General features: G+C 54.1%; 5 protein-coding genes across 5 annotated transcripts; all 5 read left to right on the top strand.

Moving 5' to 3' along the window:
- The first annotated feature begins 6 nt into the window (after positions 1-6).
- On the top strand, positions 7-2,105 carry BDY24DRAFT_383034 (Clavaminate synthase-like protein). Its single transcript, XM_076639605.1, has 8 exons — positions 7-300; positions 526-717; positions 809-818; positions 895-1,101; positions 1,192-1,334; positions 1,420-1,578; positions 1,648-1,726; positions 1,824-2,105. Exons 1-8 carry the CDS (start codon positions 222-224, stop codon positions 2,014-2,016), a joined length of 1,062 nt encoding a protein of 353 aa, XP_076498631.1. The 5' UTR covers positions 7-221; the 3' UTR covers positions 2,017-2,105.
- An 8-nt stretch (positions 2,106-2,113) lies between these two features.
- Positions 2,114-5,135, top strand: BDY24DRAFT_383033 (uncharacterized protein). The gene is made up of 8 exons (XM_076639604.1): positions 2,114-2,539; positions 2,651-2,964; positions 3,067-3,181; positions 3,280-3,425; positions 3,527-3,589; positions 3,662-3,764; positions 3,834-4,049; positions 4,135-5,135. Exons 1-8 carry the CDS (start codon positions 2,261-2,263, stop codon positions 4,903-4,905), a joined length of 2,007 nt encoding a protein of 668 aa, XP_076498630.1. The 5' UTR covers positions 2,114-2,260; the 3' UTR covers positions 4,906-5,135.
- A 283-nt stretch (positions 5,136-5,418) lies between these two features.
- On the top strand, positions 5,419-8,116 carry BDY24DRAFT_413596 (uncharacterized protein; the record flags this gene model as incomplete). Its single annotated transcript, XM_076643206.1, has 6 exons — positions 5,419-5,607; positions 5,720-6,106; positions 6,178-6,337; positions 6,438-6,544; positions 7,073-7,117; positions 7,193-8,116. 6 exons carry the CDS (start codon positions 5,419-5,421, stop codon positions 8,114-8,116), a joined length of 1,812 nt encoding a protein of 603 aa, XP_076498629.1.
- A 315-nt stretch (positions 8,117-8,431) lies between these two features.
- On the top strand, positions 8,432-9,604 carry BDY24DRAFT_439872 (uncharacterized protein). Its single transcript, XM_076644478.1, has 4 exons — positions 8,432-8,619; positions 8,710-8,795; positions 8,864-8,896; positions 8,964-9,604. The coding sequence occupies exons 1-4, from the start codon at positions 8,562-8,564 to the stop codon at positions 9,528-9,530; spliced, it is 744 nt and encodes a 247-aa protein (XP_076498628.1). The 5' UTR covers positions 8,432-8,561; the 3' UTR covers positions 9,531-9,604.
- Positions 9,605-14,700, top strand: BDY24DRAFT_383028 (DNA topoisomerase 1). The gene is made up of 19 exons (XM_076639603.1): positions 9,605-9,854; positions 9,997-10,128; positions 10,222-10,679; positions 10,806-11,063; positions 11,241-11,268; positions 11,343-11,466; positions 11,553-11,695; positions 11,801-11,913; positions 11,994-12,138; positions 12,237-12,323; positions 12,407-12,550; positions 12,646-12,990; positions 13,110-13,352; positions 13,431-13,613; positions 13,685-13,878; positions 13,963-14,019; positions 14,101-14,144; positions 14,219-14,280; positions 14,358-14,700. Exons 1-19 carry the CDS (start codon positions 9,663-9,665, stop codon positions 14,391-14,393), a joined length of 2,988 nt encoding a protein of 995 aa, XP_076498627.1. The 5' UTR covers positions 9,605-9,662; the 3' UTR covers positions 14,394-14,700.
- The last annotated feature ends 1,191 nt before the right edge of the window (positions 14,701-15,891 follow it).

Here is a 15,891-nt window from a genome sequence, read left to right as displayed (position 1 = left end):
CTCAAGCGAAAGTCCCTCGATATCAGAGCAATCGATATGGTATCGTTCAAGAAGTCGAGTTGACCGAAATCTCAAGGTAGGAAAGGGGAGAGAAGGAGGGTCTTTTAAATCGGGTCAGCCCACGCCTCGAGCTAGGCCTTCCCTTCTCTCCCTTCCCTCCAACTCTCACTTCCTCAGCATCCATAGATCACAGGAATTTTGCCCTATCTCTCCCATACGCCATGCCTTCTAAACTCGCTCTTCCCGTTATCGACATCTCGCCCTATCTTCCATCAAACTCGAATCCTCCGAACGATGAAGGTATCCCTCTCTCCTCTCCCTCCCTTTCCTCTTTCTCCCATTCGCCTCTGGATTCCTTTAGATGCTTGGTTCCAAGAGGTCTGAAGGAAGGATAGTTGCTCCAGTGAAAGTGTAGTGCAAAAGCGACGAAGAACTATCAGAGTCCAACCTGGAGAAGGAGATGTAAACAAGGCTCGAGCTCAACCGCTGACTCCCTCCCTCTCCCTCCTCTCCTCTGTTCTTCAGCCCGCAAGAGCACCTCGGCAGCTCTTCACATCGCTCTCAGAGATGTTGGATTCTTCTATCTTGACGTCTCTTCTTACCTCACAGAAGAAGAGCGCAGAGACGTCCTTGCGATGGGACGCTCCTTCTTCGCTGAGCCCAAGGAAGATAAGGAGCTGATTTCGATCGATGGAATCAACGGCGACGGTGCTCGAGGTGAGCTTCTCGACTTCGTCTTCTTCGTAGGTGCCCACTCGTTCGCTCTCCCAGTAGAAAGGCTAACTATGCTTGCTCCGTCCTGTCGCAGGCTATCAGAGGTTCGTTTTCCCGGCGCTGACCGTCGTGCCCAACCGAGCTCATTTCTTCTCCTCCTTCTTTCTTTCTCTCCCCCAGATTGAACCAGAACGTCACTCAGAGCAAACCTGATCATCACGAGGGACTGGATCTCTACGCTTCTTCCCCTTTCCCACCGTCAACGTCTTCTCCCATCCCTCCCCTCGCAGGAGAAAATCAGTGGCCGTCCAACCCTCCAACGTTCCGAGCGGTTATGGAGGACTGGATCGAAAAGATGCACGTTCTGGGGATGGCTGTGATGGAGGCGTGAGTAGAAACTTTGTCTCCGTCGATCTGGACGTACCGTAGTCTCTTGCTGACCTCGAGTTTCTCCTCGCGACGCGTCTCTTCGTTCAGCATGTCGGACGCGTTAAAACAGTCTCCAGAGGAATGGCTCAAGCTCAAGTCTCTCATCGATCCATCCTTCTGGGTCATGAGAGTGATTGGCTATCCTCCTCTTCCACCGGGAAGCTCAGGAATCAGCTGTGGAGCTCACAAAGGTCAGTCCAACGCGTCGAGTCTCTTCGGCCGACCGACGCGTCGAGAGCTGATCTTTCTTCTTCCCACGTCTTCTTTCTCTCTTAGACTACGGTTGCTTGACTTTACTATCAGCGGATCCTACACCTTCAGCTCTTCAGGTCCTCCTTCGACCCACGCCGGTGCCTGGTCAACCTGCAGCAGGAGAGGAGGAGGGCGTTTGGATCGATGCCGATCCGAGAGAGGGATGCCTCGTTGTGAACGTCGGTGAGTTGCGAGCTTCTCTCTACCACCTGAAAGTCAGAGCTGAATTGTTCTCTCTTTCTTTTCATGCAGGCGAGATGGTCGAGGAATGGACGAACGGACTCTATCGCTCGACGCTTCATCGAGTCATCCATCGCTCAGAGAACTACAGGTGCGTCGTTTCGCCCTCCTTCCCACTCTTCTTACGACCAGAGAGACTGACTATCTCTTCTTTTTCGTCCTTTTCTTCGCTTCCGCCATCTCTACAGAGTCTCGATCCCCTTCTTCTTCGAACCCTCCTTCGACTCGCTCGTCGAGCCTCTCCCCGCCGCTCTCCGTCTGCAAGCTCAAGGAGAAGGAAGCCTCCCTGGGAGGAAGTACGAAGGAGTGGTTTACGGAGATTTCCTCATGAAGAAGGTTGGAGGGAACTTTGCTGTTGGTGGGAAGAAGGAGAAGTACTGAGAGGTCGAGGGGGAGCGTTGAGGAAGATGGGAGACGAGGTAGTAGAACGCATGCTCGCCGTTTTAAAGTTGATGACCTTTCTTTCGACGCTATCTCGACACCTTGATAGGTAAGGAGCAAGTTTCTTTGGTGCTATCAGTATAAAGGCGGAGGCAAAGGCGAAGAGGAGGACCAAACTCAGGAACCGCACCTCGTCGACTTCAACCATCATCACGCTCTGCCCCTCCCCTTCTCTACTCTCTCAATGCTCGACTCTCCTTTCTCTTCGGACGACTACACAGCTCTGAGCAATGGATCGTCTTCGCTTCTGGAAGAGTCCAGCGATATCGAGGAGGAGGAGCCTCACCCTCGACAACGATCCCAACTCAATTTTCCTCCCCCACCCTCTCCCTCCCTCGACTCTCCAGCTTCTCCTTCCTCTTTCTCCTCGCCTTCTGCATCTCAACGACCTTGCTATCCTTTCGGTCTCGTCTTCTTCTTCGATCCAACCTCCAAAAGATCCCAAATCGCTCAGGATCATCTCGTTCGTCCTCCTTTTCTCCCACCTCTCCTCGTCCCGTCGTGCTTCCTCCCTCCCCCTCTCCACCTTCCCTTTTCTCACCTTTCTTCCTTTCTTCCTCTCTTTCTCTCACAGTCTACGACTTCAATCGAGTCTCCTCTCGTCACCAAGAACATCGCAGAAGCTACCCACGTCATCGTCGGCACGTCGAGCTTCGGTGAATCCATCCTTCGAGCTCAACAACTCCAAACCTCCTCCTCCTCTGGATCGAACGCTCGAATGGGCGAAAGAGGACTTCCCTTTGTCGTCAACCTTTCTTGGTTCGAGAAGAGCATCCGAAACAGCATGTGGGAGAAGGAGGAGGAGTATCTGTTTGTTTCTTCTGCTGGGGGAGAGGAGACGGAGGGAGAGGAGGGTCGAAGCGAGACGGTTCCTGAGGAGATGACAAGGTGAGCTTCCTCCTCTCTCTCTCTTCTGCCCTTTCGCTTTTCGCGGGAGGGGATATAGGACGTAGCATCTAACTATGTTTCCCTTCCTTATCTACCTTCCAGCTTCGAGGAAGAGTCTCTCGCTCGATTTCTCGCCTCTCTCGACATGGACGACGATTTTGGGGCTCAGGACGAGGACGGGATGGACTTCTTTGATCGATATCTCGTCGATAACGAGGTGAGCACACTGTTTCCCTGTGAAGGATCACTCGCTGTTCGAGGAAAACGCAGGGGCTGACTTCGACCTTCTTCGTCTTTTTCGACACGCGTCGACAGATGAACGAGAGATCCGCCGACGAGCTCAGGACGCACTACAACCTCAGGAAGGAGTCTTTCTTCGAGCACAGGATCTGGGTCCTCAGAAGAGAGTCTGCTATGCTGGAGCCGTACGTGAGAACGATTAGGAAGAAGGTCAAGCCGAGGTGAGTTAAAAACGATCGAATCGAAGCGACTACATGTAGAAGCGACGCGACCTTCCGAGGAAACGCACGACTGACTCCTTCCGACCTCTCATTTCTCACAGGCTTTTATCGGATGATTTCACTGTTGGCGAACCGGAAGTGGAGGAAAACGACCCGAAGAAAGCGTGAGTCGAAGAACGTTGCGAGGTTGCGTGGGGATTCCTGCCGCTGACGAGCTTTCCTCCTCTTCTGTTTAGTCACCATCCCGCATACTATACTCCTCTCGAAGAGGTGGACTTCGCTCGATGTCTTCGACAGACATCCACGATCCGAGACGGCGCCAGGAAGTTCTGTGAGATGGTTCGTCGCGTCCAATTCTCGTCTCTTCTTCCGTCGATGGCCCGCTGACAACAACGCTCTCTGTTCCAGTATCCCAACCGAACGATGTTCTCGGTCATCGATTACCACCGCCGAAACAGAGTCAAACTGGAAGAGCTCGCGAAGAGTAGCACGACGACGTCGTCGACGAAGCTCATCACGTTCTCCGCGTCGTGGACGACGACGGAGGATCAGCAGCTGGTCGAGCTCATCGCTGGTTGCTCGGACGGAGTTCTCGTACCAGTGTTTCAGCTTTTCGTGCAGCAGGTGAGCGCGATCCGGGCCTCTCAGTACCGAGAGTAGGAAGGTCTCGAAACTCATGCTCTCTTTCCCCCTTCGTCTTTGTATCTAGCATCCGAGGAGATCCTTCGAAGGGACTAAAAAGCGATACCTGAGGAACAAGAGTCGATTCGACGAGGACGTCCGAAAGCTGAAGGAATCTCAACAGTCACCTTCGTCGAAGCCACGCTTCTCCTCCTTCACCTCCTCTCTCTCCTTCCCAACCTCCTCGTACGTCGCCTCTCCCAGCATCTCCTCGAGACCCCGTCGACCCTCCATCCCTCCCCTCCAAAACCGGCCTCTCCTTCACTCATCGTCGTCTCCGCCGCCAAAAAAGAAGGTCCGATTCGATGTTTCCGTCGCGTCGTCGGGACCTTCTTCGAGCACCAACCCCTTCCAACGAAGAACCTCTCTTCCCATTCCCTTCTCCCTCCTCCATACCACCCGATCTCCTCACCAAAAGCCAACTCCCGTCTTCCCTCACCTCATCCTCTCCCAACCACCGACCTCCTCCCTCTCCAAATCAAGCCAACTCGAGCTTGCAACGAATCGAGCTTCCGTCGGCTATCCCTCTCGACCCTGCTGGTTCTGCTGGGAGGACGGAGCTCGCTTCTACTCGATCCTCGATCTTGCAGAGCGAGATCCTGTGGATATGAACGTCTTCGTTCGCATCCCTGGAGGGAAGCAGGCGTGCTGTTCGTGTGTGGATTGGTACGAGGGCAGTTTGAGGTTGTTGGAGGAGGAGGAGGAGGAGATGAGTGAGCTGGAGAGGATGGCTTGGGCGACGGAGAAATTGACGCAGCTGGGGATGAGGGAGAGAAAGAGGTTCACTGGAGTTCAGTAGCTTTGGTAAGACAGCAGATTCGACGAGACTTTTGAGCTTTCTCTCCCGAAGCGTCCAGCGAGGCGAGGGACAAAAAGTTGAGCAACACGAGTAGATGTAGGAACAACTTGATCAAGAAAAGGAAAGAGCAAAGCACGTCAAGGAGATGATAGATTCGAACTCAATCAGGAAGAAGGTGTGGAGGGGAGAGGAGAGGAGAGGAGGAGAGGAGACGCGTCGGAGATTGGGAGGTTTCGCCTCGTTTTGCGTTTCCTTTTTTGAACACCTTCGTGTTCCCTATTTACCATACGTTGATTCCTTACTTTACGATCGTGATGACTTGACTTTTTTCCTTCGACCTTCCTTCAACCGTTTTCAACTCCGCTCGAAAGGAGGAGAGAAGGTCGAGCTGACCCTTGCTTGTTCTCCTCCTCACGCCCATCTTCTCCTCCCCGCCTCTCGACTTCGAGCGCCAATCCCTTCTACCACACTTATTTATCTCTTCCGCTCGACGCAGGAAAGTCGTCTCGAAAGATGTCCCTCCCTCCCATCGAACCCTCCTCGCAAAAGGAGGTTGAACTCTCCCTCCCTCCTCCTCCCTCCCACTCCGACCTCCCTTCCTCCTCTTCCTCCTCCTTCGTCTGGCCATTCTCCGATCCAACTCTCGTCTTCTTCATCGATCCGTTCTCTTCGAAGACTGAAGCTCTGAAAAACAACCTGGAGGTGCGTCTAGTCTAGCGGTCGCAGATTCGAGAGGAGGGGATGAGTTCGAGTTCTTCTTCGTCTCTTTCGCTGACTCTCTCCTCTTTTTCGATCTTTCTTCTCTCTCCCCTAGAGGAAAGCGTCCGTCCACGGTCTACCCTTCCGAACTACCACTCTCGCTCTTCAAGCATCCCACGTCGTCCTCGATCCCAGCTGCGAGGAGAACCGTTTCCTTCGGTCTTTCGATGTTCTCGAGCCCGTCTCCTTCAACTGGATCAAAGACTCTTTCCTGGAGGAGAAGGCTCTGCCAGAGGAGGACTACTCTCTTCCAGAGGTGGAAGACGTTGAGCAAGACGAGGAACAGGAGCCAGAGGTCGTCGGGGAAGCCACTGTGTGCGACTCGTACGCTCGTAGAGGGAAGGCATGGCTCGTCAGGGAGGAGGAGGACATCGCTCGTTTCCTCGCTTCAGACGCTCAGACGAACGGAGACGGCTATTTATGGAAGCAGTACCAAAGAAGTGTGAGTCCGAGTCTCGTTCTTTCCATTCGGTGCACCAAACGAGAGGCCTGAGCATCATTTTCGTCTTTCAGCATCCCTCTCGAACCGTCTCCGCCTACGCCTCCTACCACTGGAAGAGGAGGGAATTCCTCGACGCCAGAGTGGCTGCTCTCAAAGCTGCGAACAACGGTCAGCCCATCGCCTATCAGCATCCCGAGGTCGTTGGCGAGGACTCGGAGGTCGAGAAGTTGAGTGAAGAGGAGGGAGACGCGTCTGTGTGAGCATGTTTTCTTTTCGAGCTCTCTCGAGCACCGTACACTGACGTCTCCTTCTTCCCGTCTCAAACTCTCAGCAACACCCACGTCCATCCCCAACCGTCAGCAGATATGGGTTCTCGTCCCAACGCCGGCCGACCCCTTCGTCCTGATCGCGTCGGACGATGCTCGAACTGCGAGACTCGTCAGTCTTTCTCCTTTTGTCGTATATCTGGGAAGGGAGAGCGAATGTTCTGCAATCCTTGTTACAACTGCTGTGAGTCTACTTTGCCCCTCAGCGTGTCTTCTGCGCTTCAGCGCGTCAGGACCCGCGGTTTGCTGATCGCACCTTTTCTTCTCTCGCAGGGTACAAAGCTCGCAGGAGGCAGCTTGGCTCGGAAAATCGATGTCTCGCTGAGAGGAGAGCTCGTGTCCTGGAGGAGAGTCTACTAGAGAATGGCTTGGACTCGTCGTCGTTGTCGGACTTGGAGCAGGAAGCAAGCGACGCGTCGGACAGCTCTGCTGAGTGAGTTCTCCCTCTTCGACACCTTCCTAATCACCAACAGACATCTAATCTTCGACTGTTTATGTTGAAACTATCTCCTCATCTCTCAGGCAAAGGCTCCCTTCGACCACGCTCGTCCCGCGGTCGTCTGATCTCGGACGTGGAACGGGATCGAGGATCCCTTGGTCGATGAAGGAAGAAGACGACCTAGCACTTCTTCTCTCACAGCGGAAGGGAACTCGAGCTCAAGTCTACTTGCACTTTTCGGCAAAGGTAAGTAGCCTTCGTGAAAGACCTATCGAATCGAAGCCAACTTGGTTGACCTTTCTTTCTCCCTTCTCGGCCCAGCATCCTCGACGAACCCCGATATCCGTCCAGAGCCGCTACCATTCCAATCGGGAAACCATCGTTAGGGCAGTGGAAGATCTCAAGAGGAAGGGAGGTAAGCCAAAGAGACCAGCAGTCGTGCTTTCGGAATCCGAGGAGGCGCTGGAAGACGACTCGATGGGAGACGACGAACGATCGATCGACGACAACATCCCTCGAACTACGCCCCGTTCTACTCTTCCCTCAGCGAATTCTCTCGAGAATGGAGGTCCCTTCAAAGGATCTCATCCTGGATCGTCGAAACGAACGAGGATCATCGACGAACCCGTCAACGCCGTCGCGTCGTCCTCCGGCTCTTCCTTCAACCGTCACGATCCCCACAACCACTCTCATCCCTCCTTCACCTCCCACTTCAACCCTTCCCGGATCCCATCCACTGCATCTCAGAGCCGACCTCGTCCTTCCCTCGAGACTTCTTTTCAGCAACCCGTCGCGTCAATTCGATCCAATCCTTTCTCAATCGGTCCTCAGTCGTCTTCCTCCTCCCATCACCCTCCCTCGGGTCCTTCTCCACCCTACCAATCCTCCTCCGACGAAGAAGACGAACTGGAACCTCCTTCATTCCTCGAAATCGGAACGAAACCCTCGTTCTGCCATTCCTCCCGTTGGTGCTGGTTCTGCGGGGAAGGGAGATCACCCACCTACGAGAACGTCTCTCTCGCAGTCGTCAACCCGTCGAACAACCGATCCGCTGAGAGCGTTGGTGGGAAGTTGGCTTGTAGGAAGTGCGAGAAGAGTTGGGAGAAGAGAGTTGTGAGAGGGAAGAAGCTTGGGATGGGAGTCGCTGAGATGGGAGATCTGGAGAGATTGGCTTGGGTTACGGAGGTGTTGATTGAAAAGGGGTTGAAGGAGAGGGAGAGAAGGGTAAAGGGACGAGGGGTTTGAGGCGGGGGAGGAGAGGAGGTCGAGGGACACAGACGCGTCGTGGCTTTTGGACATTTTCTCTTCGTTGTTTTCGTGGTTTGGGTTCTGTTTTTGTCGTCGTATCAGCTGTGACATGTACTTTTCTTGCGTCATCTGTTCGTTCCGCATCTCAAATACTCAGGAGCTGGAAGAGAAGGTGCAGGCGACGAGCTCGAGCTTTGTTGACGTCTCGAGTTCTCACGCCCTCTCTGCGTATTTCAGATCTTTAGAATTTAGTCAAAGCTCTCTGAGCTCATGTACCCTCACTTCGTTCTGGTAAGATCTCCCCAACGTCAACCTAATAATATCTTTTCCTCTCCTCGAAACACATCTCCCTCGCGTCCTCTGCCTCCCTCCCTCCCTCTCTCCCCCTGACTCCCATCATCCCATCCGTCCAACCCCTTCCTTCTCCCCTTCCCACCCCAGCATGAGTCATTTACGTCGAGTAGGAGGTCGATTCGTCACCCACGATGCTCATTCAACTTGTGAGTTCCTCTCAAAAGTCTAGAAAGACGAGAACGAAACAAGGAAGGAAACCGTCGAGCTCACTCCCTCCCTTCCTCCTTCTCCTTCAGACACCCGAGCTCTCGTCGCTCCTTCCTCAACGTGGAAGAAGCAATGGGTCACACCTGCTGGAGTTCCCGTCGGATCGAACTACAAGGTGAGCTTCCTTTACTATCCTATACTGTAGAAACGAGCTCGCTGACCTCTCGTCTTCGTTTCGTTCAGGTCTTGAAATGGGTCCTCTCAGACGAACCTCAGGTCCGTCTCCCCTGCTCCCTTGACCCATCCACCACTCGCTGACGCTCCTCCTCTTGGTCGTATGTAGGAATTCTCTGACGAAGACTCTGACGACGAAGAGATTGAAGGCTTCGAGGACAACTCTGCTCCCACTCTCGTCCTTCCAGCCCAACCCGCCAAAGTCGCTCCTTCTCCCTCCTCAAACATCAAGCCCGAACCCTCCCCGCAACCGGAAATCGCTGTCGCTACGGCTATAGCCTCGACGTCTACGCTCGTCGTTCAGGAGGAGGAAGTCGTCGTGCCACCACCAGCAGCGGAGGAGGCAGCACCAGCACCACCTCAAGCTCAAGAACCCGTCGTCGCCTCGACTTCGACAGCGGAGGACATCGTCGTGGATTCTCCAGCAGTCGCGACGGTGGTGGTTGGAGAAGCGTCGGTCCTGCCTAGTGGGGAAATGGCTATTACAGGGGAGGATGGAGGAGATCCTGAGGGAGAAGGGAGGAGGATAGCAGAGGCGTCGTTGGAGGGACCACCGGCTGATGGGGAGGGACCACCTGTCGTTCAGCCCGTTGTTGAGCCCGTCGTTGAGCCTGTTGCTGAGATCGTGGAGCCTATGGTGGAAGAGAACGAGGTCCCTGTCCCTATGGTTGAGTAGCTTAGCTTAATATACCGTCGTGTCCGAATAAAAAGTAAAAAAAGGGGAAGGGAAAGAAGAGCTCGCGAAGGGAGGACGAGTTCATTCTCAACATCCATCTTCTCTCTTTTCCTCCCATCCATCGTTCGACGAATGTCTTCTGAAGAACGAATCCCCCCCGCTTTCGAGCCTATGGAAGTGGACAAACCTTTCCATCCTTCGAACGAACCCATCTCGAAACCTACAATCTCAACCAAGGACGATGTCCCCCTTCCCTCCAACGGAGCTTCGACTTCAAAGAGTTCGAAGCGAGCAGGTGGGGAGAGCAAGGAGGACAAGAAACCTGTACGTATAGAGACTCTCTCTTCACTTTTGCTTTCTCTGGATTGACGCGTCGAAGAGGGAAGAGGAAGGGAGCCCGGGAGTGCACATCTCGGAAACTGACCTCGTTCTTTCCTTCCTTCCCTTCGCGTCTTCGTTCTCTCAGGCCAAGAAGTCGAAAAAGAGTGCTCCTCCACCTATCAAGAAGAGAAAGACCGCTATCGAATCAGACGACTCGGACGACAACGAGGGAGACAAGTCAGCTCCTGCTCCTGCTGTAGCGGAAGGTGGAACTCAAGTGAGCTCGCTTTCACCTTGCCTTCCTTCCTTTGCCCCAACCCGTTTTGCTGACTCTTCCGGATGGGTTTCGCGTCTGTTTTTCTTTGTAAAGGTCCTCTCTGTCGCCATCAAAGTCGATCCTTCCCTCCCTGCCGACCCTACCACAGCGTCCACCCGCAAGGACGCGGATTCTGACCTCTCGGAGGAAGACGTCCCTCTCTCCCAAGTCGTCGCCGCAACCAAAGCTCCCTCTCCTCCACCAGCCCCCTCCGCCTCTACCTCGACCAAGAGGAAGAAGTCGACCACCTCAAAAGCTGAAGCCGAGTCGTCTGCTTCCGAGGAGGACGACAAGCCTCTCGACAAGAAGAAGAAGGACAAGAAGCCCTCGTCGTCCTCGTCGAAGAAGGTCAAAGAGGAGAGCTCAGCCGTCGAGGAGGAGGACGACAAGGTGCTTCCTAAGCTTCCTTCGATCAAAAAGAAGCCTAAGGCTGCGACTGCTGCTGTCAAGAAGGAGGAGGTGAAGGTTGGAAAGGTGGAGAAGGGGAAGGGAAAAGCGAAGAAGGAGAATGTGTGAGCAGCCCGTTCATCTTTCCTTCCTTCCCTCTCGCTCTCGCTCTCTCTGTGTTCCTCTCCCGTCTTTCTACTCGATTGAAGCTGACCGTCTCCTTCTCCTTTCCTACGCTCGCTCGGCTACAGCAAATCCGAATCCGAGCCCGACTCTCCCTCCTCTTCCTCCGCCTCCGACGACGATGCATCCTCCGAGGACGACAAGCCCATCGCTAAGAAGTCCAAGAAGGCTGCTGCATCGACGAAACCCAAGGAGAAGGTCGACAAGAAGGAGGCTGCTGCTAAGAAGGCAAAGGAGAAGGCTGAGAAGGAGAGGGTCAAGAAGGAGAAGCTGGAGGAGAAGGAGAGGGAGAAGGCTGCTAAGAAGAAGGTTAAGAAGGAGGAGGAGTGAGTTCAATCGAATCCGGGTCTTGTGAAAGAGAAAGAGAGGGAGACTGGGGAGATGGGCTGGGAGGGGAGGGAAGTGAAGGGAAGGGAAGGGAGGGAGGGAAGGAGGGAGGGAAAGAAGGAAGCAGATGTGTTGAGCTCGAACTGACCTTTTCGTTGTTTGGTCTTTCTTTCCAGTCCCGATGCTGAGCCTGAGGAGGAAGTCGTTCGTCCCTGTCATCTCGTTATCTCGTTCTCTTGTCGACGAAGCTGACTCCTCTTTTCCTCTCGTTCGAACAGTACAAATGGTGGGAGATGGAGAACCAGGACACCAGCATCAAGTGGACGACCCTCGTTCACGCTGGAGTGCTCTTTCCTCCTCCCTACGAGCCTTTGCCTAAGCATGTGAGGATGAAGTACAATGGTGAGTTGTCCAGCCGAAGTAGAACGAGATCGAACGAGGAGTCGAACGAAGCGGCGAGCTGACCGTTTGTTGTTCGTTCGTTTCAGGCGTCCCCGTCACTCTCCCACCTGGATCCGAGGAGGTCGCTGGATTCTTCGCTGCCATGATCGAGACGGATCACGCTAAGGACGCTACCTTCCAAGCCAACTTCTTCAGAGACTTCCAGCACCAGCTCACTTTGCATCCTCCTGTGAGTTCGAACGCTCGCCCTTCCTCGACCTCTTCTTTCTCGAGCGACGCCTTCGTTTTCTGACCGACCCGTTTTGGTTGTTGTTGGTGGTGGTGGTGTCTGCAGGTGGAGAAGATCTCGATCGACTCGTTGGAGAAGTGCGACTTCAAGCCGATGTGGACTTACTTCGAGGAGGAGAAGGAGAAGAAGAAGAGCTTGTCGAGTGCTGAGAAGAAGGAGTGAGTGCTTTCTCTCTCACTCTCTTTCTTTTGTTCTTCCCTTCGACCCTTGCTGAATTCTACGCTCTTCGTTTCCACAGGATCAAGCGACTGAGGGACGAGTCGGAGAAGAGCTACACGACGTGCTTGTTGGATGGCCGAAAGGAGAAGGTCGGAAACTTCCGAGTCGAGCCTCCTGGTCTGTTCAGAGGTCGAGGAGAACATCCTAAGAAGGGTACACTCAAGGTGAGTCGAGCTTTCCGTCTTCGTTTGCTCTGCCTCGAGATGAGAGTCGCGTCGAGAGACCTCGGGCTGACGAGCACTCCTGTCTTTCTCCCTCGCAGCTTCGACTGTCTCCCGAGGACATCACCATCAACATCGGAGGAGACTCGCCTGTTCCTGTTCCCAACATCCCCGGAAAGTGGAAGGATGCAAGTCTCTTTCTTTCTCCCTCTCACCTTCGCGGAAGAGGGAGCTCGATGCTGACTCCCGCTCTTCTTCGTCTCGTTCTCAGGTCGTCCACGAGAACACGGTCACCTGGCTCGCTACCTGGAAGGAGAACGTCAACGATAACATCAAATACGTCTTCCTCGCTCCCAACTCGTCTCTCAAGGGTCAGAGTGATATGGCCAAGTTCGAGAAGGCTCGAGCTCTCAAGGTGCGTTTCGCTTTCCCTCGTCGACGCGTCCTTCTCTTCGTCCTTCGACCGACTCGAGCCGAACTGATCTCTCCCCACCTCTTTCTCCTTCACAGGGTCTCATCGATCGAATCCGACAAGACTACACCGCCGGACTTCGAGACAAAGTCACCGCCGATCGACAACGAGCGACCGCCATGTACTTCATCGACAAGCTTGCTCTTCGAGCTGGAAACGAGAAGGGAGAGGACGAAGCCGATACCGTTGGATGCTGCTCTCTTCGAATCGAACACGTCGGACTCATCCAGGATCCTCCCAACACGCTCAGGTTCGACTTCCTCGGAAAGGACTCGATCCGATACGTCAACGAGATCGTCGTCGACGAGCAGGTCTTCAAGAACGTCAAGCTATTCAAGAGGGACCCGAAGGTGGATGGTGATTTGCTGTTCGATCGATTGGACGTGAGTAGCTCGTCTCGTCTTCATCTTCGTTTCGTCTCGACGCGTCTCCGTCTCCCTTTCTCGACGACGACTTTTGCTGACCTTGAAATCCCTTTCCTTCTTCTCCTTTTCTTCACCAGACCGGAATCATCAACAAGCATCTCGGTTCCTACATGACAGGACTCTCGGCCAAGGTCTTCCGTACCTACAACGCCTCGCACACGATGGAACAGGAGCTCGCTCGACTCACTCCCGCCGACGGAACCGTCACCGAGAAGCTCCTCGCCTACAACCGAGCCAACCGAGCCGTCGCCGTGCTTTGTAACCATCAGAGAGCTGTTGGGAAGGGTCACGCTGGGTCGATGGAAAAGCTCTCGGACAAGGTCAGTCTTCGACGCGTCTTTCGTTCTTTTTGTTTCGAAAAGGCCGTTCGCTTACTTCCGACTTCGTTGTTCGAACAGATTCTTGCCCTTAAGTACCAGAGGATGAAACTTCGTCACCAAGCCTTCCACATCGAACCCTCGCTCAAGAAGAAGGAGAAGTGGAAGACGATGGAGGAGGATCTGACGGACGAGTGGATCGATTCGCACGAGGAGGAGAACAAGCTCAAGGATATCGAGAAGGCCAAGAAGAAGTTCGAGAAGGTTAGTCGTCTGATCTCTACAACCTCTCGTTTCTCGAGCTTCTACTGACCCGTTTCGGCTTGAACATCCAGGGAAACGAGAAGAAGAAGGCCGACAAGAACGAGGTCGACGGGCCTGAGGTCTTGAAGGACAACATCAAGATGATCAAAGAGGAGCACGACGAGATCATGGAGGAGACGAAGAAGAAGGTTGCAAAGCCTAAGAAGAGCTTGGGGACGGTGGCTGCGATTGAGGCGGCGATGAAGAAGCTCGACGAGAAGATTACGTGCGTTTCGTTTCCTCTTTCTTCTCGTTTCCTTCTTTCGTTTCGAAGTTCTGACCTTGTCCTCGATGCTCGTTCGGTGTTCAGTCAAGCCAAGATGAACGCTGTGGATAGGCAGGAGGGAGCTGAGGTTTCGTTGGGAACGTGAGTCGCCTTTGTGTTCCCGTCCGTCTCGTTCTTCGACGCGTCTCACACTTCAACCCTTTCGTCTTCGACCTCTCTCAGTTCCAAGATCAACTACATCGACCCTCGAGTCACCGTCGCTTGGGGTTAGTCTTCGTCCTTGTTGCTCTCTTTCTCGTCGTCGCTCTCGCTGACGCTCTCCTTCTTTCGAACTCGACAGCCAAGAAGAACGACGTTCCCGTCGAGAAACTCCTCAGCAAAGTCCTCATCGAGAAGTTCCAGGCACGTCCCTGCCCTTCCTCGACCGCTCTGTCTTCTCTTACTGACCTTTGCTTCCTCTTTCAACTTCGTTCGCACAGTGGGCCGTTGACACCAACGGGGAGTGGACTTTCTAGAACTCGTCGTCGAATCGGACTCGGACTCTGCTCTCTCTCTCGTCTTTTCTGCTTAGCATCATATCGCTCCGCCTTCAGCTTCTCTCTTTTCTGTTTAGTTTTTGTGTTGTGAACCTGTAACGATAGACATTCTAGCATCTTTGGAGTGTTGGAGTTGGAGGAGAGGCGAAAAAGAGAGAGGCGGGTCGCCTGTCTTTCGTCCTGAGAAGATCGTGACTCAGAGAGAACGGGGGATAGGCATATCGAGGTCGTTACTGCTGATTGATAAGAGCTGGAAGGGATTAAAGAGGACTACTTTACAAGCACAAAAGCTACGAACGAAGGAACAAAAACTCGTCGAAGTCGCGTCACCTCCCTCGCCTCCCTCGGATCAAACCCCACCGCGTCCCTTCACCTTCCTCTCCCTTTCCTTCAATCCTTTCTCGATCAGCACTTCCGTAACCCAAGCCAACCTCTCCAGCTCTCCCATCGCAGCTACTCCCATCCCGAGCTGCTCTCCCTTCACGACTCTCTTCTCCCAACTCCTCTCGCACTTCCTACAAGCCAACCTCCCTCCCACACTCTCGGCGGATCCGTTGTTCGATGGGTTGATGACGGCGAGAGAGACGATCTTGTAGGTAGGCGAACGTCCGTCGCCGCAGAACCAGCACCACTGCGAGGAGGAGAAATGGCTGGAGGAGGGTTTGGTTCCGATTTCGAGGAAGGAGGGAGGTTCGAGGTCGGCTTTCGGGAAGGCGATGGCATAGTTGGGTTGAGGAGGAGGGGATGGTGGGGAATGGTGGGAGGAGGAGGGCTGAGGGTCCATTTGGAAGGGGTTGGGTCTCGACGAGGTCGACGCGACGGGTGTGCTGAAGGGCTCGATCCTCGTCCTCTTCGACGGTCCAGCTGAAGGACTGCGAGATTGTGTTCGTCCGAAGAGTGACCAGGAAGATGATGGACCTTGTTGAGAAGTGGAAGGAGAGATTCCGTCGCCATCGAATTGTCCGTCGTCGTCGTCCATCGGATCCTGCTCGAGTCTCGATCCTCGTGAAGGCAAAGATCCTCCGAACTCGTTCCAGTCTTGTTGAGATGCTCTTCCTCGGAGAGAAGAAGGGACTTTGGACGACGAGGTGGGAAGATAACGGTTGGAGTTGCGATTCGACGCGTTGGACTTCGATGCTGACGGATCCTCCTCCTCCGACGAAGACTCCGACTGCTGATCCTGATCCGGTAGAATCCTGTGTCTCCTCCAAGCTAGAGCCTCGTCTCCCGTTCCCTTACAGGTCCGTTCGGCGTAGTAATCTACGTAGCAGAAGAGGGGAAGAAGAAAGCGTGAGCCAAACAGCGCAAAAAACGGACAAGAAACCGGACTCACGAGCAGCACGACATGCTCCACAGAACCTATGCTCCCCCTTCCCCAGGAGCCTGTACCACTTTCTCGCTCGGTCGACCTTGCAGTTGGAGCATCGTCCGGGGATGAGCGCAGACAAGTAGCGAGAAGGAGAGGTGACGTTGCGAG

Source organism: Mrakia frigida (assembly GCF_051309035.1).
Source record: "Mrakia frigida strain ATCC 22029 unplaced genomic scaffold BDY24scaffold_8, whole genome shotgun sequence".
In the NCBI taxonomy this organism is placed as follows: domain Eukaryota; kingdom Fungi; phylum Basidiomycota; class Tremellomycetes; order Cystofilobasidiales; family Mrakiaceae; genus Mrakia; species Mrakia frigida.
Note: the sequence above shows the minus strand (reverse complement) of the source record. Positions and strands in the feature narration are given on the sequence as shown.

Bases quoted from the DNA above. Each gene is read 5' to 3' on its own strand.
- BDY24DRAFT_383028 (XM_076639603.1), top strand. From the start codon at position 9,663: ATGTCTTCTGAAGAACGAATCCCCCCCGCTTTCGAGCCTATGGAAGTG. The intron at 9,855-9,996 runs GTACGTATAGAG...TCGTTCTCTCAG, and splicing joins GCAAGGAGGACAAGAAACCT to GCCAAGAAGTCGAAAAAGAG. The intron at 10,129-10,221 runs GTGAGCTCGCTT...TTCTTTGTAAAG, and splicing joins TAGCGGAAGGTGGAACTCAA to GTCCTCTCTGTCGCCATCAA.
- BDY24DRAFT_439872 (XM_076644478.1), top strand. From the start codon at position 8,562: ATGAGTCATTTACGTCGAGTAGGAGGTCGATTCGTCACCCACGATGCT. The intron at 8,620-8,709 runs GTGAGTTCCTCT...CTTCTCCTTCAG, and splicing joins CCACGATGCTCATTCAACTT to ACACCCGAGCTCTCGTCGCT. The intron at 8,897-8,963 runs GTCCGTCTCCCC...GGTCGTATGTAG, and splicing joins TCCTCTCAGACGAACCTCAG to GAATTCTCTGACGAAGACTC.
- BDY24DRAFT_383034 (XM_076639605.1), top strand. From the start codon at position 222: ATGCCTTCTAAACTCGCTCTTCCCGTTATCGACATCTCGCCCTATCTT. The intron at 301-525 runs GTATCCCTCTCT...TCTGTTCTTCAG, and splicing joins GAATCCTCCGAACGATGAAG to CCCGCAAGAGCACCTCGGCA. The intron at 1,335-1,419 runs GTCAGTCCAACG...TTTCTCTCTTAG, and splicing joins CAGCTGTGGAGCTCACAAAG to ACTACGGTTGCTTGACTTTA.
- BDY24DRAFT_383033 (XM_076639604.1), top strand. From the start codon at position 2,261: ATGCTCGACTCTCCTTTCTCTTCGGACGACTACACAGCTCTGAGCAAT. The intron at 3,182-3,279 runs GTGAGCACACTG...ACGCGTCGACAG, and splicing joins GATATCTCGTCGATAACGAG to ATGAACGAGAGATCCGCCGA. The intron at 3,765-3,833 runs GTTCGTCGCGTC...TCTCTGTTCCAG, and splicing joins CCAGGAAGTTCTGTGAGATG to TATCCCAACCGAACGATGTT.